Raw genomic sequence first — 26,913 nt, forward strand, 5'->3', positions numbered from 1 at the left:
TAAACACTGTTTTTTTTTAACTGCGCGTATATCTTGTGCTTTTTGATACAGTGACAGCGGGCTTGAACATCTATCTATCTATCTATAATATCAACACCTATCGCGAGAATGATATGCGGTAACTAGAATGTAAATGTACTAAAAGAATGAGATTTGTTTTAAGGAAATTCACTTGAGTGTGGTTATGCTAGAGCAGCTTTCTCTTCGGCCTGTTTTAGCTTGCAGTCAGCGCTAAAAGGTTCGAGGTCTTTTCTATTGGAGTTGGAAAGACGAATCGCATTTACCTGTGTAACGAGTGTATCTCGAAAGTTTTCAGCGCATGAAATCCGTTATGTAGAAGGAACCCTGCCAACATCTTATCCAGCAATCAACATCAAAGAAAGTAACAAAAAGCTGACACTCATTCGGTGGCTACTGACGGCGACGTAAGGCCGGAAGTTTTTCTACGAAACGTTTTATCTTATCGGCAAACTGCGGCAGAGTAATGCTATAGTCGAGTACGTCTTTATATAGTTTATATACGTTTAATATAGAACTATTTACACTATAATAATAATGTGGAAAATTATTACATATATATGTACAAAAACATATATTTTTTGTTGTTTATACTGACCGTGTGCAATAACATATCGTTGGCAGGACAGTGCGCATAAAGAGCAGGAAGCAATTGGTAATTAAAAGGAAGCGCTAATCACCTAGGAGTTCGTTATCTAGGGATATTGTAGACGGAGTACCTACTAGGTGTCATTCCAGACGTTCTACGTCGGCGCTGTTTTAACTTGATTTTTAGTTCGCACCTTATAGAATAAAAGAAAGGATTGGTAAGCATTGTAGCAATATTGAATAGGATACTCGTGGCTGAAACTAATCAAAACTACAGCCGATTTAAGGAATATATAAAGGAAAGCAAACATGAAGACCTGATACACTCGGCTGCCTGAATAATAATAGTAACACTTAATTCTACAAAAAAAAAAATCATGTTATTATATTATTAAAATCATATATATTAAAACAATATCGAATAATGGCAGGGTTATGTTCAATCGCTCTATTGTGCCTTAGTGTCTAGCATAAAATGAAGAACGAATATCTTCTTAGGAGAAAAATAGAGGAATTTGAGTTCCTTCAATGTCAAGAGCCTTCGAGCGTTTTATGAACTGGGAAAGTAATCCCTTTATAAAGCAAAAGATCATCGCTAGCACACTATTTAGATGGGCCGACTCAAGTGAGGAAGCCTTGTGCGCTTGCGTGTGTCACACTGCCGTGTAATCACAGGTAACATGGCCTGAGACACTATAAACTCGTCATAGACAGAGGCTATACACGAATTTCAGTGGTCAAAAGCCCACAAAGGGTGGCTCTTTACTCAGCGCTGGCAAGTGGTCAGAGTAACGTCGAGCCTCTTTCACTGAAATGGACCTTTTGTCTGTGCTTTTGTTTGGGTTTTACATATTATCGAAAAATGTGCTTGATAGATGTTCAATGGCAATAGTGACTCAATGGATTGTTTTGTTGGGACCGCAAATTGCTGTCTGGTTTATTTTATTTAGTAAAGCCGGGAAATTTAGTGGGAGTTGTGCTCTATTTCTGCTAATTTTAAGCGATATGTATGGCCTCATAGGGCTCCTATGCGCCTACTCAGTAGGTTAGCTTCCGGTAACGTTGTCATAGACAAGTTCAATTTTGTGCAAACGGTACATTTTACTGTCTTGGCTTTGATTCACAAAAGCTATATGGGTTTCTCCATAAAGATATTTTCCTATATTCAAACGAAGCAAAATAAAAACGAAGTAGTGAAAAGGCGAAGCATTCCTCTTCAAGATGTTTTTCGTTGATAACTTTGTCGTACAAAGTCATTCTCAAGGTCGTCATCAATACGCGGAGACCCTTCTACCACCGACTTGTTTATCCTTTGGTCCAGTGAATTTGGATATCATGAACTTTAGATAATAATGCGTTATGTTCGCCCAGAATTTGTTCTTTGTTTCTAAGTTCTGGCAAGCGTTAACGCTGTGTCACTATATTTTCAGTGATTCGTCGGGCTGAAGAGTTTGCCACGCTATTTGATGAACCTGAACCTTGATTAACCTCTTATAATCTATCCACCTGTCGAGTTTTACCATATTTTTTTCCTCATAAAATGTATTTTATTCTAATTACGAATCGTTCGTTTATATACATGCTATTATACAATCAGCAGAGTCTATAAGTAGCGCTACGGTGCTGGCTGGGACCGCCATTACATCATATAAATATCAGTATATCCGCGTAACGAGCCTCCCAAACACTATCGGCGTAAGATGTCTGTTTCTTTTCTTCTCTCTGTCTGCTATAGAGATTCCACTTCGAGGTCCACCATCATAATCTCCGTACCCAAAGATACAGTGTGTATCCATTAACAAGCCAAAGAGCCTTGTGGTAAACCTGATAAGTTCTCCTGCTACCTTACGCAGAAGCTTCTTACGTCTTTATGAATATCTCAGTTCGGACTAACAACAAACGCAGAGCATGATCAGACCGTTGACGGCGGACAGATGCTGGAAGTTGGCGTACGGTCGTCATACGCGAATCACACTATTACTGTTATTATTTACATCCCTCTTGGGTGGCTATTATCATAGTCGATGTGTATCCTTCGAGGCAAAGATTTCTTGGGCCTTTTTAGGCCACGAGCGTCCTAACAGACTTCGAAAGCGACGCATGAGTCAGGTGGCCGCAATCGCAATTGGGTGTCGTTATAATTTAATCTTAACTGCAAACACGGGCGTGTGGGCAACTACCATTACGAGCCATTTGGGCTGGTGCTGCTCACCGCCGCAGGGGTAATAGCTACCGCCCAACAGCGGTCGTTGATTGCAACGTCCTACCGATGTCGATAGCAGCGTGTTTGCTGCTGCTGCTGCTGCTCCTCCTTCTGTTTCTGTTGATGCAGATGCTGAAATCCAGCCGCTGCAGTTGTTGCTCCCGCCGTCCTGGCGAATCTCAGAAAGCGTTGTACGCGAGACGATGCTGATGACAAGAGCCGTCATGGTGATCCTCCAGCTGTTCACAACTATTGCGGAACCACCGACATTTGTTTGGGTTTTCTAGGCCTCTGTTAATTGCGTCGCTGTCATTCAGATAACAATTGCTCTTATTATTACCATTGTCGTCATCATAAGTAACATTATTTTGAGAGTTTGTGTTGTTTTTACATAGCGAGCTATCGCTCGTAGTATCATTAACGTTGGCAGAAGCGGTAGCTGTAATGGGTGCAACAACAACAACACAGTTTTTGCTTTCGCAGCGATTCGTGTCGTCGGCAATTGTTGTCACGTTATCGGTGGCCGTATGGGCAGCAACAGGAGAAGAAGATTTATGAGGGTTTGCTGCTGTCACGGATGCTGTTACAGTAACAGCAGTTGCTGTCGTAGCCGCCGCGGCATGCAGCTGACGCCGCGAAATGGATCCGTTGTTGTTGAGGCCATTGTTAACTGAAGCAGAGGCGGAAGGCGACTGGTCCTCACGGGGCAATGAGTTGGCCACCCTTTGAGAGCCGGGCAGGTTTCCCTCTGGACGATCGTACACGGTTCGTGAGCCGGTCAGTGTGCAGTCGGCTTGCTGACTCCCACCTCGAACTAGAATGCCAGGAGGCGATTTGGGGCAGTATGGGGCTGAGTGATTAAAATTATAGTTGTTGAGGTGATTACTGCCGTGCCGATTGTAGCTAGGCCCGCGCACGTGTCGGAAGCTCGTTCGCGGTCGGCAGCGGAACATCCGATAGAGCGCTTCACTAACTTCAGGCATACGAGCGGCATAAATGAATGGATCCACAAGCGACTTGAGTACAATAAGCGCGTTAACGAGAATGCCAACAGAGATGCGTGTCCGATATGAAATCTCTGTTATGGGGAACGGGCAGCTGTCGGTGCAGGTAAACACGTAAAAGAAGACGGCAGGCATCCAACCAATGAGGTAAGTGCCGATTATCAGTAATGTAGTATACACCGCCTTCACGTTCTGCAGGCGACGGCTGGCCTGCGTGCAGGTTGCGGAGGTTAGACTCGTTGTTACTGACGAATTTGACGACGTCTTTTTGCAGACGACATGCCGGCCTTGGGCAGTGGTCATCGTGGTAACGGCACCCTGTCCGAACAACCCGATTTTGTGCTGTCGAATAATGAAGAATATATGCATGTAAATGAGCATCATTACAATGAGCGGCACGGTGAATATCATGCCAAGTAGAGCAGAAAATCGTGATTGGCGCAAGAATGCGATAACCTGGCACTCTGTCGACTGAAAACCCTGACCTGGAACACTCGAAAAATACGTAAAGAACAGCATTAGAGGCACAGCCCATAATAGAATTATTCCGATGTAGGCGCTACGTCGCGTCACCGTCGACGCATAATGTAGCGGTCGAAGTATTCCTAGATAGTGGTTAAATGACAAGGCAAGCAGGTTCAATGCGGCGGCAACTAAGCCGCTGAGGCGTAGCGCTTCGAGCACAAGGTTGAAACATTGGCCTATGCCGAGATTCTTCAATGGTAAATAACTGTTCACGACGAAACCCAGTCCGAGCATGAACGAGGCGTAAGCATCCGCAAAAGTCAAACTTAGACTCAAACTCAACGTTGGATTGATTGCGCGCCGTAGCCAGCGCAGCGATACGAGCACAAGTAGATTGAACACTGTCGATATAACGCACGCGAGCACGAGAAGCGGCACAGCAAAATCGTAAACGGCTTGCTTCACTTGTTCGCCATCAGCTTCACTACCGATGAGCGTCGTGGCCACGGTCGATGCTGTGGTGGCGGCGTCGGCGGCGGCGGCGGCGGCGGCGGCGCTACCATCTCTGCCGCTGTCGTTGACAACTGCAGCTATCGTTGCATTGGCCGGCAACGACATCGTTGCGTTGGCAGGCGGTGACAGGCGCCAGGCTTCGAGCACCAAAAGCACACGTCACTACGACTCGATGACAGCAGGCCACGATGATTGGCGCGCAGCCGCGCCTCACGCCGCACGAGAAAACCACTGCTTCTGCAGCCGCTTCGTAATCGTCTGAGAGACGAAGGCGACGGTGTTGGCAGTAACAAACAGCATGCTGTCGCGCATGATTCGCGCCCCTCTGCCACCGATGCAAACGAACGCCCGCCCGCCCGCCCATTCGCCCAGGCGCCGATCATCGTGGCGAGGGTCTGCAAATGGCCCTTGCCACTCCTCAACACCCTGTGTGAGCGCCAGTAAGCTTCTTTGATTCAAGGGGCTCAGAGACTAAAGGAGTACACACCATTTCGATAGCACCGCCGGTAGATGGGCAAATCAGTGGACGGATGGAAAGTATAAAGAAAGCTTTGCCCGGTTAGGACTTTTGGCCCTTAGACACAACAGCTTTTGTCGGAACCAGGAAACTGTAATGCCTGCCAAACGTACACACAGGTAGTTTTTTTTTTTTTATTGAAAGTATCAGCATGTCCAATTAGCGGCAAGTCAGCAAATCACGATGTAACACTACCTTTAGCTGGACTGGTACCAAACGATATGACTAGGTAGATACAAATCGAAGCAGACGACGATGCGTTCAATTATCCACCCATCATATGTAACAATCAGCTTCAATTGGTGACTAAAGTATACGATTGCAATTATGCTCAATTTACAAATGCTTAGCCTAAGCAGCGTGGACGCCGACTACCTTAAAGCAGGCCTTTCATTGCTCCATGCTATTCGAGATTCTAAATGCTCTTGCAACTGAACGAGTGAGGCGAGGGGGCAGGCCTAGGCAACCATAGGGAACGCAGTCACGCACTCGAGGCGGGGCTCAAAACCGATAACAATGGTGATCATTAGCAACCAGCAAGAGGAGGATTTGTAGCCGATAAAGCAATTAGAGAACGACGTCGGAAATAATCGCCGATAGCCGGGTCCTGCTATCGCCTTTCCCGTTCTCGAGTGAAGTAGCGGCATCATGTCCTGTACCTCTCAGGGCAGATATTTCCATAGGCTTTTTTTATATATACACGAAATTGGTTAGACACCTATTGTGGCACACGTCCCTGAATTGAGGTTCTGCAAGTACGACGCAAGTAATCATACCAGCACTCATTGTGTTTGCTAAAAGCCGTTTGTTCACAGGCTGCAATGTAATACCTGCCTATAGCCTCTTGCGTCATTAGAAAGGCCAGTAACAGCAGGAACCTAGTACAATATATCTAAAATCATTGATATGCACGTTGCTGATAATTGGTATCCCTCTGATTATGCTGGTACACGTAACAAATAATATACGAGAGACTTAATCATTCCAGAAATTTCGCTTCGACAATGACAAAAAGCTACTTGTATCTCCTCCCGTTACCGATTATCGAATTTAAGCTACAATTATATATATATACATAATAATAATTTACTAACAAAACGAATCAACTATCCTAAGTAACGTGCTGCAGGGTACTTGCCCTGTATCCCGATCATGCGCGGTTATGAAAGCGACCTACTTATACACAACTCTATGTCCAGACGGCTGACTCCCAGCATGAAACATCTATGGCTGAGCTTAAACCTACAGCACAGCGTGTCTAGTCAGCCCAGACAGTCGCTATAATAAAATAGAGCCTTTTAAATATTTATTTTATTTTACGAATGGTCGAAACCCAGCTATTTGCTTCAGATAAATATTATAACAGCTGTCAATTTAGTCCCGTCTGTATCACAAGTCACGTATATTATAGATGTGTATGCAATGGTAACAGCTAAAACCCGCTTTCAGACCGCTGTGACTCGGTATCGAAAAAAAAATTGAGCAGTTTTGTAAAGAGTCCATAATTTTTCTATATTGGTTGGTTCAGTATACTAAAAATTTTCATAATCTTATAAAAATGATAAGCCTTTTGCATAGAGCCGTGTCACCAGTAAGCGAAAACTGAGCTACGGTCGGAGACTGGCCGGCTGGCTGGCCGGCCGGGTTCCGGGGTATCTTCGGGGCATGCAGGCACAAAATGTGTGTGAATTAAAACTGTCGTATTGCATGTTACCAGATCACTGAGTTCCTATTAGTTAGAGAAGTAACCGAACTTTGTTTGAAATCTCTTTACGTGTAGGATTTGATGCAATTTTACGAGCTTATAATGTTTACTATGCACGACGAGTAAAGACTTTTTTTTAATGTTTAACTGTGGACGAGATATCATTGGTGCTCTTCGTGTGTGATTTAAGTTGACTATTAACTTAAAATTTAAGCTTTGATACGTTGCATAAAAAATTCTACTTTTTCTACACAGCATTTTTGACGCTCATTTGGTGCAATAAAAATGGCAATGTTCCATAATATAATGCCGATTTAAAGAGGATCAGCGTGTGAAGACTTGGTCAGCGGCTTACAAGTCGTTCCGCTTCAAAAACTAATTGTTCACAATCCATTAGAAAATCGCTGAGCAGGACGTCTAATAATTCATGCCAGGCTCGACATCTAACGCGGTGTGAAATCCACAGACCCTTGGGAAGAGTAACTTAGCGCTAATGCATCAGGGCGATCTTTTTTTATGACAGTTTGTCGGCCGTCCATTATATTCCATAGCTGATTACGGAGGCTACACCGACCGAATCTGTAAATAGCTAAATCCTGTGTCAACTCAGACATAAAATTGAGTGCATCACTCCCGACCTCGCTCAGCCACTAGAGACACTCACAGATTGGCTTTGAGAAGGGAACCTTGCACCTTAATATCAGCCGAGAATAAGACTAACGTAGAGTTTCCCTAGAGAGCTGCTCCAACCCAATGTAGTAACCTAGAGATGTGTAGCCATTGTGCACTTTTGCTCCATGAGGCTTCACGAGCTTGCAAGCCAAATCTCAATTGTAGAGATAGGAGTCGCCCAGCTTTTGGCAGGCATCATTTCTAGATGATGCCCACAATATCTCTATGAATCCCAAGCCTGTAGTTGGTAGGAGATCAACGTCTTACGTCGAAACCCAGCTTCCACTGTTACAGCAATATAAACATCGTGTTCCAAATTTGGCGCCGCGTATTTCCATAAATGAAGATCGTCTAACGAAACGTTTTCTAATATGTCTAGAACAAATAGGTAGATGGCAATACAATTTTCTCCTGGGAAAACTCTCTACGCAGTTTTCGCTGATTCGCTTGGCAGGTTACTTTGTCTGCAACAAACGAATGTAAAGTTCTTGGTAATTACGTTGTGGACATCATAAAAAGAGTACGTATTTTCCATTCGACTGAACTAACGACAGATGAAGTGAGTATTGTCCTATTCCTCCTCTGCAAGAGTTAGGAGTATCTGTGTTGCTGTGGACGTGCCTTTCTAAACGAACTGGCCTGAATCGTCATGTCCAAGTGATGAAAACGTTTTTTCGTTGAAGCCATCACATCCACCGGCCGCAAACTACTCAAGAGACACCGCGGACGCACGAGACGCAAACTGGTTTAGTTCTTTTTGAATTTACAAATCTGTTACAAATGCTGTTTCACAAATGCACATTAAACTTAAAGTATTTGTTTTTTTTTTTTATAGCATGTGCAGTATTAAAGATTCTGCCTTTCCCCAGCCTCTTGAAGAAAACTTTTTAAATTTATCCAGCTTATTTACGTGTTAGGAAGCACGCCATATATGGCGACAGACAACTGTCGTTGCTCTGAAATCTGGTAAATTGATAGTAATTTTTTAAACCTTGTGAACTAGGACACTTTTTATTTAGACCCGAACGTGCGGAAATTTTAGTGTCCTGTTTCGAGGCTTCGGCTCACAGTAAATACACACAAACATAATCGAGGGAAAGTTAAACTTAGCATACAAACCTATCACAGGCAGTGTTCTACTGTGGTCCGTGTTCGATTAAGTGTTACAGTCAACAGAACATATGTTTCTTTCAGCATTTGACTACAATGCCATTCTTTTGAAAGGCTATTACATTTAACTTCATCTAATATACATAAAGACCATATTAGGCTCATAAATGAATATAGATGATAGATAATTTGCAGCTTTCAATTGAACCGTACTGTTGTAATGCTTAGGTAAGAAAAAACAGGTAATATTTTTTTTAATTTTATTAACAAGCACGATATGTAATAATACTTACAGCTAAAAGAAGAGGGCCTACGGCCTAATGTAGCTGCAGTCAATGTTTTGGGCATATCAAAGCCGTTTTTTTTTTCTCATGAGTCGTTTACCCATTTTCAGGGCACAGGAGTTGAGTGATAACACGAGGTGTTTTTCGTTTTAGAATTTAGAAAAATCTATGCAGCTGTAGAAATTACTGTAGTTGTGTCTCTAGTTAGAGTATGCGGGTGCAATTTTTCTTATCTACGCACTCGAATACTTCGCTATGCCGTCAAAGCGTCTTTAGATTCAGACCAGCTTCTTAAATGGTTCGACCCTTTTGGCCAAACATGAAAAAACTTCGAGATGATGGAATTGCGTACTCCCAAGAACTTGATCTAACTTTGCTGACTATCACCTAAGTTGTGCCATTCACGGATTGTGTCACAAAGCATCATCACACGTATAATACCTATTTTTTTTATCTCAATAACATTGGCCGTCATTCGTATATTGAACGTTACCAAGCAGCAAATAGGATATACGGCAGGTATCGCGTCGAACTATTCCCGGGTAATATTGTACCTATAATAACACGTCGAAAGGTTATAAAATATCAGCCGGATGGTGCATACGCCAACTACTCGTTGGGGCTTGACTGGGTTCACCACATTAAATCGAAAAGAAAAATCATTGTTTGTTTATGGCACCGGTTAATTTAGGGCGAACGCTATTCCATGATAGTGAAAGTGAACGCAACATATGATCGCATCATCAGCAGGCTAAACGAACCAGCGGCGAAACAAGACAAATCGGGCTACTGTGTGTCTACTGCAAACCATGCTGTTTTTTCGAGCTTTGTAAAGCTGCAATCATGCGATATCGGCGCCCAAATTATCTTGCAATGTGTAATTTATTCGCTCACACTGTGGGCTTAGAGGGCGACAATGTGTTTACTTAATGCCCTAGCACACAGGAGATCATCTATGGTGGTACATAGCGGAAGGTATTATAGCATAGGAAATTGGTGATTTTGGTGTGGTGAAACAAGCCGCCATGGATGGCGCTTCGTACGGACACCGTGCAAGAGAAGATTTGACGCAGCCCGCGCAAATTTACATTATGGACCTTACTGTGTGAAATCAATCATTACACCCTGTCGTTTTAACTTAGCCACTGTGCTATACGTTCATACACACCAGTTGTTGTAGCACGGCAGTATGCGATTATTAGGACTGCGCAAGTGAGAACATGCTGTCTTATAGATCAAACTGATTTTAGACACGGCTTCAACCGCAACCCGAAAGACCGCACTCGTGTCCGAAAGTAAGTTAGTATTATCTAAATTAATAGCATATCTTCACGCTGTCCAGCAGCGCCTTCAATTCAAAAACACCGTTTTCACACACCACCGATTTCTCCGAGAGCCAGAAAGAGGTCCAGACGTATTAGTTCAAATAACAGCGGAATTAAAGAATCTGCAGTTTTGTCAGCGCTCTGAGATGGATACTAGATTGCCAACCATATTGCCTGAAAGAAGGAAATCTTAACGTTTACAAGACGAAGCATTGCTTGCGAATAGGTCAACGGTATATGCTGAGGAGCCAATAATAAGTTAAACAGCATCGAAACGTTTCCGAAATGGTTTTTCCGCCGTTTTAGCATTCATCTGATCTCCCGCCGTGTAGTGCGAGATCTGTGGCAGCTATTGCAGAGGCCGTATAGTTCCCTATGGAGACAACTACACGGACGATTGGCAAACTGAAAAGCATACAGCCCGTACAACTAGAGAGGAACTTCCACCGTGTCGTCTTCTTAGCTAATGACTTTCCTTATAGCTCGGATCCTTGCCTCGACTACAATTAATATATATTCCTCTTTCAAAGAAAAATGCAAGAGAGGATGTACAAAATGCGGAATAGTGCTCACTGTTATGACGGTATGACAACTGTGTGAAGATCACTGTTGATACGGCATCGCTTCGATGCTACCTTTATGGCGTGTCCGGTCCGTTATGAGCCTTACCATCAGTTGTCATATGCGTGGTAGGAGCCGCTGTATCAAACAAGATATTACGAGCCTCTGTAGCAGTACATATGATCGGCTGGGAAAGCGGTCCTTTTTATAATCATATGGCCGATAGAGGCCGCACCGTATTCAATCCGTGTAGAGTCCGAGATTCCGATTACCTCATCCATTTGATCGTGAAGTATGATCGTTCAATGTAATCGATAGGTTACTGACGCGATCAGAACGGCTCTATAGACGTTACTGTTGGAACGCGATTCCTGTTGTACCTGATTGGCTTTCTGTAGCGTCTTTCATCGTCGAACATGGCCGACTATAGTATCAGCCATAAACCTACTCAAAACATTTCTCTTAGTCTGATTGATTATTTCATCAAATGTGATTGGGTATGACAGATTTTTAGACCATTCTAAGGTCAATCTTCGTCAGAGGTAAACATATTGCGTTAAATACCCTTGACAGATCTCAAGTCGTAGGCGATGTCGTAGGCGATGCCGTCGGCACGTCGAATGGCGATAATTCTTTTCAATATCTCCTAATATTTGCCAAATTGAACGAAGTGTTTGCGGCAATATTAAATATCATATGCTGTAGTTAAATTTGACGCTGGTACTGCTAACGTTAAGCCTTACCGCAATACACAAACCTCACGGGAAGACAGACAAAGATATTAGTTCTGCAAAAAGCATATAACGTACAGCGCTACTGGAGAGATCGAATGTGCCTTTCAAGCATGCGCATACAGCATTTGATGCAGACGGCATAGCTAAAGGTAAGATTTCAAAAAACGATAGATCAAAACAATGAATAGGTGAATGGAAGAGTTTTGTCTTGAACACGTCGCGCGAGCTGTTGTGTCTACTATACCCGTCGAGAAAATATAACGTTAGATAATGCCGTGATATTACTAATAATCGCGGTTCTCTTATAAAGGAGAAAACTATCGCCATCTTGTGCTGCGGAAGGCATCGAGTCGTTGTTGCGGTTTATTGCTATTGGTATTCTAGTACACATAGTACACGATGCATTCAATGGGAAAATCTACTGGGATAACGTTTATTTGAGATGACATACGGACAATTCAAAGTTTGGCAATGGCTTTCAGAAGTTCTCACGCCATGGGCACCGGCATAGGCATACCACAGCCGTGGCGATAATCAGAAAAATCGTTAATTTGCTTTATTTGAAAATAGTTGACACTCCACCAACCTGCATGCGAACTCGTAGACACGCGTCTCTTCGTTTTGCCAAGAACACTAAATCAACCCTTTCTTACCGGCTTTTGTCCTTTTCCTTTCAGTTCTTTAGCGCGAAAATGTCTACAGATAGCAATCATCACAGGCAGAGCAACTATTGCAAAGCTCCTTCCGCCGCTACTTTGCCAACATTAAGACGCGTGTTTGCGTCCACGTTGGCTTTGCCAAAGCTTTCTTTATTCTCCCCATTTGTTTTTCATCACTCTTGCTCATTATACACCGTCAGTGAGATGAGGGCACCCGTCAAACGTCAAGAAACTATTGCCACCATCTACTAAGGGTACAATAGCACGCCTTTGGTAAATCGTTGACGGATGTATACCATTGTCGTTTCGCGTATCCATGTTTCCCGTTGTTCACATTTAGGCATTTTTTGCCCTGCAGGGCTTTATTTGCTTGTCTGCTTAGCCGTTCCTTGGGTCGATGCGCACTTATCTACCGGCACGATCTGATAATAGATTTGCGTAGTCTCGCAGGTACGCTCAAATACGCGACACGCTGGCATTTTGGCTGTTGAAAACGCAACAGTCTCGTGGCAAACGATGTTCAATACGGTGTAGGCTAATGGCCCGCGGATAGTAGAGAGCACTGAACAGTTCCGTTTAATTCAACAAGTTCACTTTTGGATGGCTCTCAGTGAAGACATATTTCTATTCATACTTAATGAGCCTATTTTTAATTCTTGGCTATAATACGTAAGGTCAACATAATGCGAAATACCAATAGGAAATCTCTCATGTAACATATTCATCATCATGGAACAGATTCATGGCCGATAGACATAACTAGAAGGATATTTACATGGCTCTGGATAAGGCGGATCACATTCAGTCGTTGCTCAGAAAACGAATCTAGACAATTACATATTATTTGTATTATAAAACGTTTGTCGACGTTATTCAAGTTCGATTGAGAACTACTTCGTGTGTACCTACAGAATATAGGATAGTGTGTGTCCTAGCAGATGTAGGCTGTAATCTGCTAGTGTACATGCTGTACCTGAGGTGTTTTCTTTTCTGTTTTCGAGTAGTTGGGACCCTGCTGTGACGGTACAGATGATTCAAATAACGTCAGGTAAATGTCGTTTGCTCGTATCGATGGGATGATATATCATTGAACGACAAATCACAAATTAGCGTAACGGTCCTTCCGTTCCCGTCGTAGAATAAGTGATTATGAATCGTCCATGATGATTTGGTATGTAAATGTTCCGGGACGTCACCAAAGCTTACAATTATGTATGTTTTACTACGTTCGGTTCTTTAAGACTGAAACATTAGTTCGAGGAAGATTATATCGCATCTTCACCCAGCTCATCCAGATCCATCGGTGTAAAACACCGGCGTTAATTAAATGGTGTGTTAAATATATAAATCTTTTGATATCTCTTCGTCAAAAGATGTTTTAGGGAATATTAAAAAAATGTTCAACTCAAACATTCGGCTGTCACAATTTTTCAGTTAATACTTATCATAACCTCATCAAAAAAAGTACTTAAAAGTGATTCAAGGCATATGGTCGTGCCACAGTCACGTGGACGAAACTAACCTTTCCATAAGTCCTTCGCCATTTTCAGGTATAAAAGCGTGAAAAAATTGCGTTGCTCAGCTCGCCAAGGCGTCAAGGAAGAAACTTTACATAGAAGGTTTTCGCCGTTGGGAAATATTTTCAGCCTAACCACTGATATTTGGGCCCAAGGATATGGGCTGCATTTCAATTCAGCCCAGCGAAAGGTTTCGATTGATATCAACCCCTTTCACATAGAGTTCCATACAGACATTTGGCTGCCACTCTGTCAGTAGAAAATATGTTTCAACCAAAAGCTTACCTTAGACTCTATAACTTTCTAACAGAACACCAAAATTTATTTGAATTAACATTAAGCTCTATGGGAGAAAAAATCATTAAGGGATCGATTTCGGTTAAATAAATAAACGAATACATTTACTCTCCTAATTCAAATGCAAGCTCTAATGAGCTTTACGGTCTCCTGTTGTCTTTCGCCATGTTGGACTACTACGACAAGCCTAGATACATTGAAGACGCGAGCGTATGGCTCTATTCTTCAAAAAAGAAAGAGAAAACCGCAAAAATAGGAAATGGTAATACACTTTCCATGCTCGAGAAATATATCCACGGATCAGTTTCATCGAAAGTTGAGATGTCGTCAATCGTATGGGATGCCGAATAGTCGAAAATTAACTGTCACTAACGATAGATGTCGCTCCACTCACGGCCATTTTCCCTATAGCGTTATTTAAGCCTATTTGATTATAGCTTACATAATAGTATCAAACAGAAACGGAAAACTAAGAAAGGAGCGCCATAGCTGGTAATTAACGTTAGTTGTACGAAATGTTCATTTAATTCTATTGGGTATTTTTGCCATTGCCGTGCTATGAATTCTATTGATCACTTTCCTCTCAGTAGTTAACTGCTACGTGAACGAGTTCGAGGGATACGTAACAAACGATCGGCCATGCAGGCCTCTAACCGTTCTCATGTTTCGTCCAATTAATATTCTATTTATTTTTTCAGCGTTGCTTTAATACCGTAGCTGTTTTCTGGGTTTTAACCGATTTCCTGTCCCAATCTATGCCATAAAAGTGTTCCGTTTCAGTAAGTCACTTCAAGGGGGGCGTGCGCTCTTCATTCGTTGGAAATTCTATCCTATTTGAATACGCTTCCTACTAAGTATTTTCATAACAGGAGCGCCGTACGTATTGACAGCCGATGCAGAGAACAACGACAATGAATGAATGAATAATTTGTGACGCGTTAGCCGATGTTCGGGTGAAATTTGGTTAGAGGCCTTCAAAATTCGACTTATACTTAAAAAATCTAGAATTCACTGATTGCACCTGGATCCTGGGAAAGGAAACTCAAGAACAGGACTACGTCGTCGCACGGACAGCGCTATTTTTTCCCAATTGAAAGTTAGATAGGGTTAGATAGACAAAGCAAACACTACGCATTTAGGCTTTTTTTACTTTAGATTGCTTTATTTAAATACTCTAATTTTTTATCGGAATCGATAAGTATGGAAGAGGCGCTTGGTCAGTTTGCCTCGAAGCACGCGCGAGTAAATTTTTGATAACGCAATTTAGGTAAGCTGGTTTTATGCTGAAACGCGCAAATCTTATTAGAGACTATAATTTTTCAATGTATCAACGAAGTGGTTCAACAGACATGGGTAGATCAGTTCTACAACGCTGAGTATTCAATGTGCTCGGAAAAACGGGGTACAGAACATATGAACGAACATAATAAATACAGGACAATTGAGCGTAAATTTATAAAAGTTAACCTTGTCAGGAAGTGAAGTCCCTTGGACTGTACGCCTTCTAGAAGTAGGCACTTCACTGACTTCCAATGTGCTCAGCTGCTTCTCCTGACCCACAAGCACTTGTTAAAGAGATAAGTTTTAGCAAACAAAAAAGGTTTAATAGGTGACATTTAAAAACATGCACCCTGCCAGGTATTTTTTTTTACCTGCTATTTATAGCAAGTTCTCATTGCGTCACTCACTGGTTGACATTTGAAAAACAGCTGTGAAGAAAAGCAGCTGTTTTTTTTTGTATTCTTGTGATTTTTCTATGCTTGCATCTATATCTTATAGTAATATCTCACCGGGCACATATCACAGCCTTGCGATCGATCTTACACTTGTTGCAAATAATAATAATAATTAATGAAGTTAGTTTTAAATGTTAATGAAAAGGAAAAGAAAACATAAGTTATATATATATATATATATATATATATATATATATATACATATTGCCCAAACCATAGCGGCTTTCTAACAGAGAGCGCCCTTTCATCTACGTCTGATGGGCTGCGGTCAGTTGGAGGTGTAGCACTAGGTCTTTAACGACGCCAGGGTATTGACGTGGTCATAAAGCAATAGCGGTTGTGCTTGAAAAATGGTCGTGGCTTCATACATTAACAGTTATCTCTGCTTTATCAACGACACCGCAGGACTAACGTCAACCGAAAAGTAAGTAGATTTCTTTATCTCGAGAGGTATATATATATCTGCTTAACCGCCTTTATCCAACTCGGGTCGTGGTTACAGTTTTCGTCTGGCAAACCCAGAATCGAACCCAGATTATTTCTAAACCCACTCCTTGTGGTTTTCAAATAAGTTTCGAGTCTAGACTAAATGATCGCGAAAAAACGCGGCCTTGTCTTCAACAGTGTATCCCAACAAAGCGTACATGGACGCACGCTTAGAAGCATCGTGCATTTTAGAGCATGTAACTGTTAACTCAGTGAAAAATTTAGTTTGTAAAAATGTGTGCGATAGTCTGCTCCAATTAAAAAAAATCGGTTGAAAAATAGTTTCTGATCCGATTAGGGCGACCCTTGCCCGATAGATTTTGTCTGATTGTGTACCCGTTTCGACTTTATCATATATTAATATTCACTTTAGAATTAGTAAAACATGAACCTAAGCTCTTTGTTGGTTCTAATGTTGTTCCACTCTTCGATCAACATAAATAGAGACCCGAATCAGTGAACTACTTAAGGGGTTAGTTGATCACGGACCGTTCGATATTGTTACGACCCTTCGCTTACACGTATTTACCTTGTTCAAGTCTTTTATGTCTAAGCGTGAATTTTATACAGTGACTGAGTAGTAGCACCGTGAGAATCATACTTTGTTGGAATCTGCAGTTACGCATGGGATATTTGTCAATACGCAAAATGATTCTCAAAAATGACCAATATATATATATATGTATATATATAGTGACCTGTGCACGTCTATTGCCATCCGCAGGCTCTTACAACTTCCTGCTAAGCTCGATAGGAGTTGACCTGGCAAGCTATCATTTGTTGCTTGCAACAAACACAGTTCAATCAAAGAGACATATTTAATTATTCCAATGCATATATCAGGAAAATAAAAAACCAATTTTATTTACGCGCCAGCGAGGGATCGAAGTCTCGGGTGATGAAATTGCCGGCAAGTGACCAGTAGTGCCTTTTGCTCAATGATATTATACTCTAGTACTGAATTGCTTAGTATGTATTTGCACTTAAGATCACTCATAGATACCATTGAGCCGAGTAGGTGTAACCCATTCATTGCTTAAGTAGCATTTTGTGCGTAATTCTGACAGTATTTCTATAAACTCGAACGGAAAGAACAACGTAGCACATAACAGGACACTATTTGTGCTACCAACCGGTGAAAAGCGTATTGTGGATGTATTTCGAGTCCTTTGCCTGTTTATTATTAGTAGCTATATAGGCTCAGCGATATTGGGGTAATTCCGTGCACAAACCGTTACTTTTTAAGACAAACCAAAGAAAAGTATTCAAAATGGAATAAACGTTCGTTATTACCAAACTGGCAACGGATACTAAAGGTGCATGTGGCCTTATTGAAGTCACTGTAGGCCACGGGGCGTTCGCCTGCGGCAAATTTCCACGAGGGCCTCTCTTCCTTGTACTGCTTAGAAGAAGCTTAGTGCAAATGTTGCGCGCATCGGCATTGGTTAGTGAGCAGTCAGACGGTACTTTCGCGCTATCTGGCCAACGTTTCAAACAACAATGTTTAAATTTTCAATGCTTTCGAGAGGAGCCTATTGTTTAAATCTGCTTCGACTTGTTAAAGAGTCGGTCTCTAATTGCTTTTATGGGCATTTTGCTTATAAGTTAGCCCTGTGTTGTACCCTTAAACAAACAGCGTGAAGTGTATTTTTCATTAGTTCCTCTGGAAACCAATTCCAATAAACGTTGTTTTGAGGACTAACATGGCTAACTTCATTAGTTGTGCATAATTACCCTAACAAAGCTTAAATTTCACACTCGTTTGTATTTGCATACTAGACTTAAGTTTTTACGATTACAGAAAAAATTAAACGTTGATACGTCATATATTAAGACTGGCGTTGCACGTCGGCTCCTATTATTAGCATGGGCCTTACGTTGTCCTATTAAATCAAAAAGTAGGCCGGATAAAAGGTCGACCTAAAAAGTGATGTTTAAAGTTGGAGTATTTAGAAGTCCCCGAGACAGTACAATAGCGATATGTTCTTCCCCCCCACTCAGGGCTATATAAACTTGAGACTCTTCGAAGAAATCTTTAATCGATTACCGAAAAAAAACCTCTTTTGACCTGACCATTGAACGTACCGATTCCTAAATAAACAAGACCAAAATGTACAGTGTATTTAAAACAGTGAACTGATACTTGACGCTATCCATATATATATAGAGCTTGTTCGAAAAAAAGATAGAACACTTTTTATGCGTTTGTGGTCAGACTAGATGCATACGCTTCTTTGCAGGTAATAAACAATAAAAACTGAATATACACAAGACAATCTGGCCAATCGTGTCGATACACTGTTATTGGGGTCTTGAGCCATGCAGTGCGTGTTGACGTCAGTCTGTAGTGAGTCGAAGCCATTTTGGCTTAAGGTAAGGCAGCAAGCTTACCGGAAACTACAAACGTTGTTTTACATCTCACAGCTGAAATCAACATTTGAGAAATGTAACTTTCTTTGTTAACTTGTGTAGGGAATATTCATTCGTAAACAATAAACGAATTCGAATATATTAGTCTTCAAATAGATTGGCCCATTGGCTAATTAAGAAATGCCCGTGTACATAAGGTCACAATCGCAATTAAGTGTTTCAGTGTGGACACTGTTCCCAATGATGATTCCTCGTAAGGCTTAATATTCTTTATCATGATGTAGTTCTGATTCTGCAAACAATGCTATGCCACCCTTCTAGCAGCCTGTTAACTCCCAGCGTTATGGGGCGTAACGTCTTGCGTGCGGGTAACATCGGAGGAAATACTGGCTACCCTATACGAGCGCACGCCATTGCCTCAGGGAGAAATGTTTAGAATAAACAAGTACCTTCGATTGAATATCAAAGAAGGTTACCGCACACAGTTGACGGTTACCATTAGATGTTTGCAGTTAGAAATAGGCTGTTGGAGTTCAATGCATGTTAATCAAAGGTCATTGCTATCTATTTGTGTTATATATCTAAACAGGTTAGATTTTCTGGCCGCCTATGATATAGTAGAGTACGTCAATATATAATATTGAATGTTATATTATATAAAAGTATGAGGTATGAGAAGTATATATATATATATATATATTGAACTATATTGCATCCTTATGAGAAAGTGCGGGTGAAGATGTTAGTTGACGATGTGTGTTGAAAAGGTTATTACCGCCTGAATATGTGTTGGTCCTATAGAAAAACTGATAATCATTGCTTAAATAGTTCGCCTTTTGTAAATAGTAATTGGGTGGGGTTTTCTACATCACCAATTTGAGAAACCGAGTTTTTTTTCTCACTCGTTCTCATTTTATATTGTAGTTATGATTTTATAGCGACACGGCTATAGGTCAGTAGCGCCACGGCTATAGATCAGGAGCGCCACGGCTATAGATCAGTAGCGCCACATGTGGGTCAGAATGAAATCTCAAAGCGACCAGACGACAATCATGGCCGAACCAGCTACTCAAACTATTGATCCTATATTGTCCACGAGAAACGTAGTTGCCTTTAATGAGAATAAGGCCAATCCCTAGGGCAACTAACGGAAAATATCGTGATTTTGGACATTCATCAAATAGTCAACAGATAGAAAACTATAAACGAATTATCATCACATCATTATTTAGAAAAAAGAAATGTTCCTACGATTTGTTCTTAAAAGCGCCTTCATCGTAGAATCGATGACAAACAGATCCTACTCAATTGTAGATCAACTCCATTAACTCACGCGGATGAAGACAACGAGTAGAACGTACTTATAATGGCTATAGCTATTTGTTTTATATTTTATTGGTTTGGCTTTAATAACACGACCTATATATCATAGTTAATAAGAAAAACCGTCATTAAACTACTTAGATCAGTAGTTTTCTCCAAAGTAGGTGTAGAATTATATTGATTCAGCCGAAAGGTAGAGACTATCACTCCTTTGTACGTATGCACTACTCAAATAACGTTGGCTACGTTGTTTTCGAAAAAACAGACAAAGCGGCGAATGGAACTTTGTTCTGAACAATACTAGTGCTTATTAGTTAGTTTATAAATATTCAACAATTTTTACAAACGTTAATTTTCTCAACAAAAACAGAAAAGAAAATATTAAGCATTACTTGGGGTAACTTTTGTCTTGTAAATATTTTTTACACCCACATATTCGGTCGCTGACCTCGACTTTTCAAGGTGTATAAACACCATTCCAATAGTACTAATATCAGGGAAACTTTCCGAGGCGATATTGAAGCAGGTAACTTCGTACCACTCTTTACAGCAGTGTTGCTAGTCTTAGCAACCGTGGCTCATAATAAGTTCTCCAAACTTAATATTTCAAGACCTTACGGTTAATGTTTCGTACATAAGAATACACCTCAGTGCAAACACCGTTTCGAGCCAATTGGGCGCTTATGGAACAATAGTACATACGTAGACAGCGCAACACGTAGTATTGTAATCAATGTACGACAACACGCAAATTTCAATTTATGCTAAATCAAAAAATGCTTTTTAGCGCGAAGCTACGCCTCTGATATAAAAAGGGACAGTTTGTCCTACAACGGGAAGATCCTTATTACCTCGGGAAATAACCTAGCAAATAGAGTTATACAGGATACGAAAAAGTTTACGGAACTGCCTTATCGGCCAGCCGAAGACACACAGGAGGGGTAGCGTGACGATCAACAGGCGGATGGCAGCTTGTGACGACGAGATTCAATAGGCCGAGCCTTACAAACTTGATTAATGACAAAACGTGACCGACGGCACGGTAATATACTTTAGTGCTTGAAAGTCATTTCGGCCTTGGTGCTGTCTTACAACAGCCGTGTTTCTTTCCATGATTCGTAATCTCCGCAATAAGCGAGTTCCGTTCGAGATTTTGTATGAAACCAGTGTCTGTGATGACTGCAGTACATAGTTCTGTCGGTTGTACCCAAAATGGCGTATTGTACGTGAGCAATGTAGAGTTAAGGCTGTATTCGGTACGGGGTTCAATGGAAAAGTTTGTGGCAACTGCATAGCCCCTCTTAGAATTAAAAAAGGTAGTTCTTTTACAGAAAAAGTTTGTCTGGGTCAGGTCATGGATCTGTAAACAAAAATGGATGGATTAAAGAGGTGTGCTGAAAATAAATGAAAGATCACAAATGCTCATTGCACAGAAAATAATAATATTATTATTAAATATATAACATCACCGCATATTCAAGTGATTAACAATTTTATAACAGCATCTGAAAATAGTTACGACGATGCCTGTGAGCCCTCATTCGAGTTCGAAAATGGTTTTCATGCTTCAAAACAGCAGCTTCATTAATCAGGACTTCGAAAGTAAACTAAAAAGAAAAATGAACTATTTTTCATAGGTTTTGTTGCAAAATTGCATCTATATTGGATCTACAAGAATTCGAATGCCGATTAATGAGAATCAATAATGTCTATTAATTTCAATTATGCACGGAACATACTTCGGGCTCGTGCCATGTGCTGTACCCTTAAATACGGGTATTTACTTGGTATTATACAAAAAAAGAGAGAAAAATGGAAACAAAAAAGAAAAAAAAGTAACAGAGAAGTTGAAATATTATTAATGGCCTTCGTACGATGGCGGCACCGCTTGTCGATTTCTCTTACCTAGGTAAGGTTATGATACGGATTGGCTAATTATTGACTGCTGTTTAAGCTGTTGGCTTCTAGCAAAAAACGGTATTACAAGCAGAAATTAATTTAAACCCACTAATATTTTGCGGGGTGGCGATGCTCCGCCAAACGTGTTTAAATGATTTCCTTGAAACCTTTTTAAAGGACACTCCGCAGCGAACTAACAGGAAATTAACTGTATTGTGAAGCCTGCTTTTGTAAATGTATCGGTTTATGAAATGGTTCGTGGGAACAGTTGTCGATTTCGATAATATTTGTGCATCGCTCAAAGCACTTGTGTCAGTTGGTGGCTTTGCTAAAGGGCTGTTGTCCGAGACGTAATAAGAACAATTTCGAATTCGAATTGTAATATGGATGGAATATAGCAGCGCTGTAAGATGATCCGAATGACTCAAATCAATTGAAGAACATACCGAGTGCCAGTTGAAGATTACTCTCATTATGGTTGGAGATCCGGCATCCTTTTTACTCTGCCACCGACGCTGAAGAAGTGGCTTGACCTCTCTCAGGCTCTATTTGCCACTTAGAGCAGAATTCTCTGTCGTATCGTTGTGCCCACGTGTAATTCCGCGGTTTATAAATTATGTTTACATGTGGAGTGTATCGCTTTCGAAGTAGCGGTTATTGTTGTTAGTGCAATTTTTTCGCTTGTGTTTATTTTGAGCGATTTGCTTGGTGGGTAGACTAGCTACCTTCTGGGCAACTAGCATTTAACTATTAACAGTATTAAAAATCAACATGTGATCTTATGCATGAAAACTTCTTGTGAAGTTTTATATTCGGTCCCAAGATGACTCGGTTATACGGGTTCGCTATGTACAGATCATCATCGGATCAAAATTTATTTCTATCTCAAGGTCGATTTCAAGAAGATGAAATACATTAATATGTTATATATATAACTCGATATATTATATATAAGAGTTAATGCCGTATCCAAGTTAATAAAATTAACTCATATTCACGCAAAGGCTAGGTTTTCGATTTTTGAAATAAAATTTTACTTTGTAAGTTAAAATGTTCGATCGATGGATAGAGAAATTTTGTAACAATGTGGCAGGCCTTTAAATAAATGCACCAGGTAAGAAATGTTGTCGCCGTAATGCAGCTTGATATGAACGCTGGAATCGTCTCCGCTCTCACAGATTATAGGTCAGCCGATCAAATTAATTCCTTGGAGAGAATAGAACACGTAAAACGAACGACATGTTTAATCGATCGATGTAATTTGGGCATGAGATTTACGCCCTCTATATGCTTAGCTAGTTGATTTGAAAAAAATCTTCACTAATCGCTTCTTTCATACAGTGATGCATTTTGTTTGCTTACCTCTGTTTTCTATCAACAACAGAACAATGATGACACAGCCATAGTTGTGTAATGAGAGAATTTGAAAGCCAATAATAAAGAAACACTTTTCGCGGAAGCCACCGCGTAAATTTGCCCAATTCGCTATCTGAACTCAGCAGTTGAAGCCGTTTCTAGTTCCCATAGTCGTACGTAGGACTTACAGACCCCTAAATAGTGATACAACGTACCTTCTGCTTATATTAGAACCTTGATGCACAAGAATAAGATGCTATCTTATTCGGGGCATACTGAAAGACCATCCGGTTGTTCAGATACACCCAAATAGTCGGCCTTCGCTGCGCTTCTTCGGAATATCAGAAATTTCAGTGTTTCTTTTTTTCACGAAGCATGAATATTCGAGAGATGGAGCTCAACTAAGCACCGTTAGATTTCTTTATGGCGGGCGTATCTGAGTGAAACTTTAACATTCTTTAATAACATTTTAAATAAGCCGTTACAACAAATACAGCCAATAAAAAACAGTACCCCAAATTAAAAACGAGCATTTTTTCGCAGTAACGTATGTACGGTTTAGGACACGGGTTAGGCTGAAGCAAATGATAATTGCGCTGAATAAAATCGCTCTTGCAGAGTATCTCTGTCAAAAAAAACATGAAAAAATATTGTTATTTTGGGATTAGTCTTTATGAACAACGGTGACGCTATTTTTTTTTAATTACGCCAAATAGAAATTCAAGTGCAGCTTCAAATGGCCATTCTTCAGTAAGTATAATCCACGCCGTAAAATAGTAAATAATCACCGTTCTATCAGTTACGACAGAAGAAAGCGACACTGGATTCGAGTCCGTTGTGGAATTTGAGGTCGCGTTTTAGAAAACGTTTAATTGGTAGATTCGCCACTTTTGTCTCTTCGTGATTCCAGACGTTCGACCGAATTGCGTGTCCGTTCACGGCAGTTGTCTTCACTTGCGAAGCATCATTCGAAATCATCCGTTGCAGTCGGCATGAAGCTTGCGCTGACAATAATCGCGTCACGTGCACGAGTTACAGACCTATTGGTGCGGCCACACTCTGTAAGAAGCTTGCAAATAGGAGTTCCTTTGGGCGGCAACATTCGAGGCTGAACTGAAGGCAAACACCAGAACGAGTAACGCGCACTTCATCATTGGTCTCCGTATAAAATCGTGAGGTTATTTCGTCTCGTTGACTATGCTGCGTCTAACGTTCGTCAGTTACGTGTTCTTAACTTTCGCTACTTCCTGCAGACGTAGTTTTTGTGTAAAAACCTTTGTTGTTGTCAGCTTGCTATTGCCGCTGGTCATCGCTACGACACTATGATTAACACTGTTAACGCAGTGACACAGTTATTTGCCTTAAACAACGCTCATGTCACATTGGCCGACTATGTAACCGTTAATGCGGACGGAGAAAATAAAGTAAAGCGACCGCTGGAAGTGGGTTGTGTTTAACTTGACGTAGCATACTTGAGGACGTTTGTGGTGGGCCTGTGCATGTACGATACGCCGTAATCTTCTGCGGTACATTTGCTACCGTATCGTGAAACATATTAATATCACCGATGACTCTCATAGCGTAACCATTAATGGATTCTCAAAGGCTGGAAAAATCCTAACCTATTAAGGTGACTTTGGGTCACCTGTCAATAGCGATCGACCCCCTAGTTTTTTTTTGGCCCGGACCACAGAGTAGCATTGTGTGCAGAGTTGATGCCATAAGCGGGAACGTCGCCTGATCGAATGAAAGCATTTTCACTAAGAGGTCCCCATTGTGATGCAGTTTTTTCAACGAATTAGAATTAGAACGTGTCAATTTGAAGAATCGCTCACGTAATTAATGAACTAATTTTCTTATCGGCGCAATTTTATTGCCTTTATGTATTTAGTGTATACATATATAAATTTATGAAAAATTATACGTTGAAAAGACTGTTTTCTAGCTATACATTATTCGCTATTTTAGAAATGATCTACCGTTTCCGTTCTTGGTGCGAGCTTCTGATTTTCTACAAAAGCATTATATATCCTTTAGCAAATCCCTATTAGTGTTATGAAGGTGGCACTCTTCCTGATTTGAGGAAGTTTCACCACTTATACATATATAAGTGATGAAACTTAATAGTTAACTGCTGCCCAACGTTCAGAAAAACACGATAGTCGAACGCGTCACATTTTTTTTACTTATTCGGGAAACAGCTTTTTTTTTTTGACGCAAATTAGAGTGGCTCCGCCAAGGGTAACTTGATGGCTTGTCGCGATTATCTAGGATAGGATCTTTTTAAAAATCACCATGACGAATCCGATTAATGCATCCATTTCAGTGTCTTAGTGATTTATTTCAGTAATTAGGACTTATTACTCAAGCAGAAGTTAATCGAGAAGGAAGCAATTTGACAATTAGCTTCAGAATGAATGAAACCCTTAGTTCTGGAGAAGAATACTCATCTTCGCGTGCGTTTCGGCCCTTTATTCTAGGTAGAAAAGGTAAGCTCGGTAGAAGGTGTAAGCTTTGTATTATTATACTAGCCTCAGCACCAGTTAGGAAAACTCTAAATTTTCTTGACACAAAGGTCTCGTTCTCTTTGGTGACCCCAGGTGAGAAAACACCGAAATGCTATTAAATCGATGCAAAGCTAACTTCTAAGTTTTCATTAGGCATCGCCAGAGCTTGCCTAGCTTTTTAGCAAACATTTCCAATGAGAAGACCGTAGTCTGTTCTATAGACCAGCTCGATCTAGGAAGGACGAACAAGCGGCTGGAACTGATCGAATGATACGTTTGCATGAAGAGTTATCTGTGAACTTTATCTGCATAAATCGAGATGATGTATTTTTACTCGGATGAAATTTGTACACGAATCATTATTCAGAACTCCTGCTAACATAACTGTTCTATTAACTTCAGGAAAATTTGTTAACGATCTACCTTGGTTGATTTGATAAAAATGCACGGATTTATCATGCATAGCTAATTGCTAACCTCAAATTGTGTTCTCGTTCAAACACGTATTGCGCCGAAGTGAATTGATTTCTATCGCGTTAACTTATCGATGGCAGGAGAATACTGCAATCCAAGTTATGTTTATTCTAAAGACGGATTGGATTTATAAAAAATGAATGAAAATACAAACCGCTTTTGTCTCTCAAACGCTGATTTATCGAACGTAATTTTCAAAAGTTGTGTGAAGCTTAGTATTGAAAAAAAATATAATACAATCTAAGAAAATTTGTACCACTTCGTTCACTGGAAAATTATTCATATTGAACAGTGGCATCAATAGAAGCGAGACCCAATGACGCTCCTGTTTAGTTCCCATGGCCGATGAAGATTTTAGCGTAATTGTACTTCTCGTCCCTCTCTTGTTATATAGCAACTGACAGATCATATAAACAATGACGTATAATAAAAGACAACATAAATGCCGTACGCTAGGAAGCTTACGCTTATTTGTTGCTCAAAATTATAAAATCAGTCCCATCAACAGCTCGTCGCCTCTAATTAATTCCCGGGAAAAATTCATTATTATTTATACCTGACTTTTTTTTGTTAGCTCCAGTATGTGACAG

General features: G+C 40.8%; 1 protein-coding gene and 1 long non-coding RNA gene across 2 annotated transcripts; one reads left to right on the forward strand and one right to left on the reverse strand.

The window, feature by feature from the left end:
- Positions 1-1,510: 1,510 nt before the first annotated feature.
- LOC111268194 (uncharacterized) lies at positions 1,511-5,047 on the reverse strand. Its single transcript, XM_022847017.2, has one exon. The coding sequence runs from the start codon at positions 4,894-4,896 to the stop codon at positions 2,989-2,991; it is 1,908 nt and encodes a 635-aa protein (XP_022702752.1). The 5' UTR covers positions 4,897-5,047; the 3' UTR covers positions 1,511-2,988.
- Positions 5,048-16,210: 11,163 nt separating this feature from the next.
- On the forward strand, positions 16,211-26,740 carry LOC147752424 (uncharacterized). The gene is made up of 2 exons (XR_015314099.1): positions 16,211-16,332; positions 24,253-26,740. It is a non-coding gene; the product is annotated as an uncharacterized LOC147752424 (long non-coding RNA).
- Positions 26,741-26,913: the final 173 nt, after the last annotated feature.

This window comes from Varroa jacobsoni, unplaced genomic scaffold (assembly GCF_002532875.2).
Source record: "Varroa jacobsoni isolate VJ856 unplaced genomic scaffold, vjacob_1.0 scaffold_1263, whole genome shotgun sequence".
Lineage (NCBI taxonomy): Eukaryota > Metazoa > Arthropoda > Arachnida > Mesostigmata > Varroidae > Varroa > Varroa jacobsoni.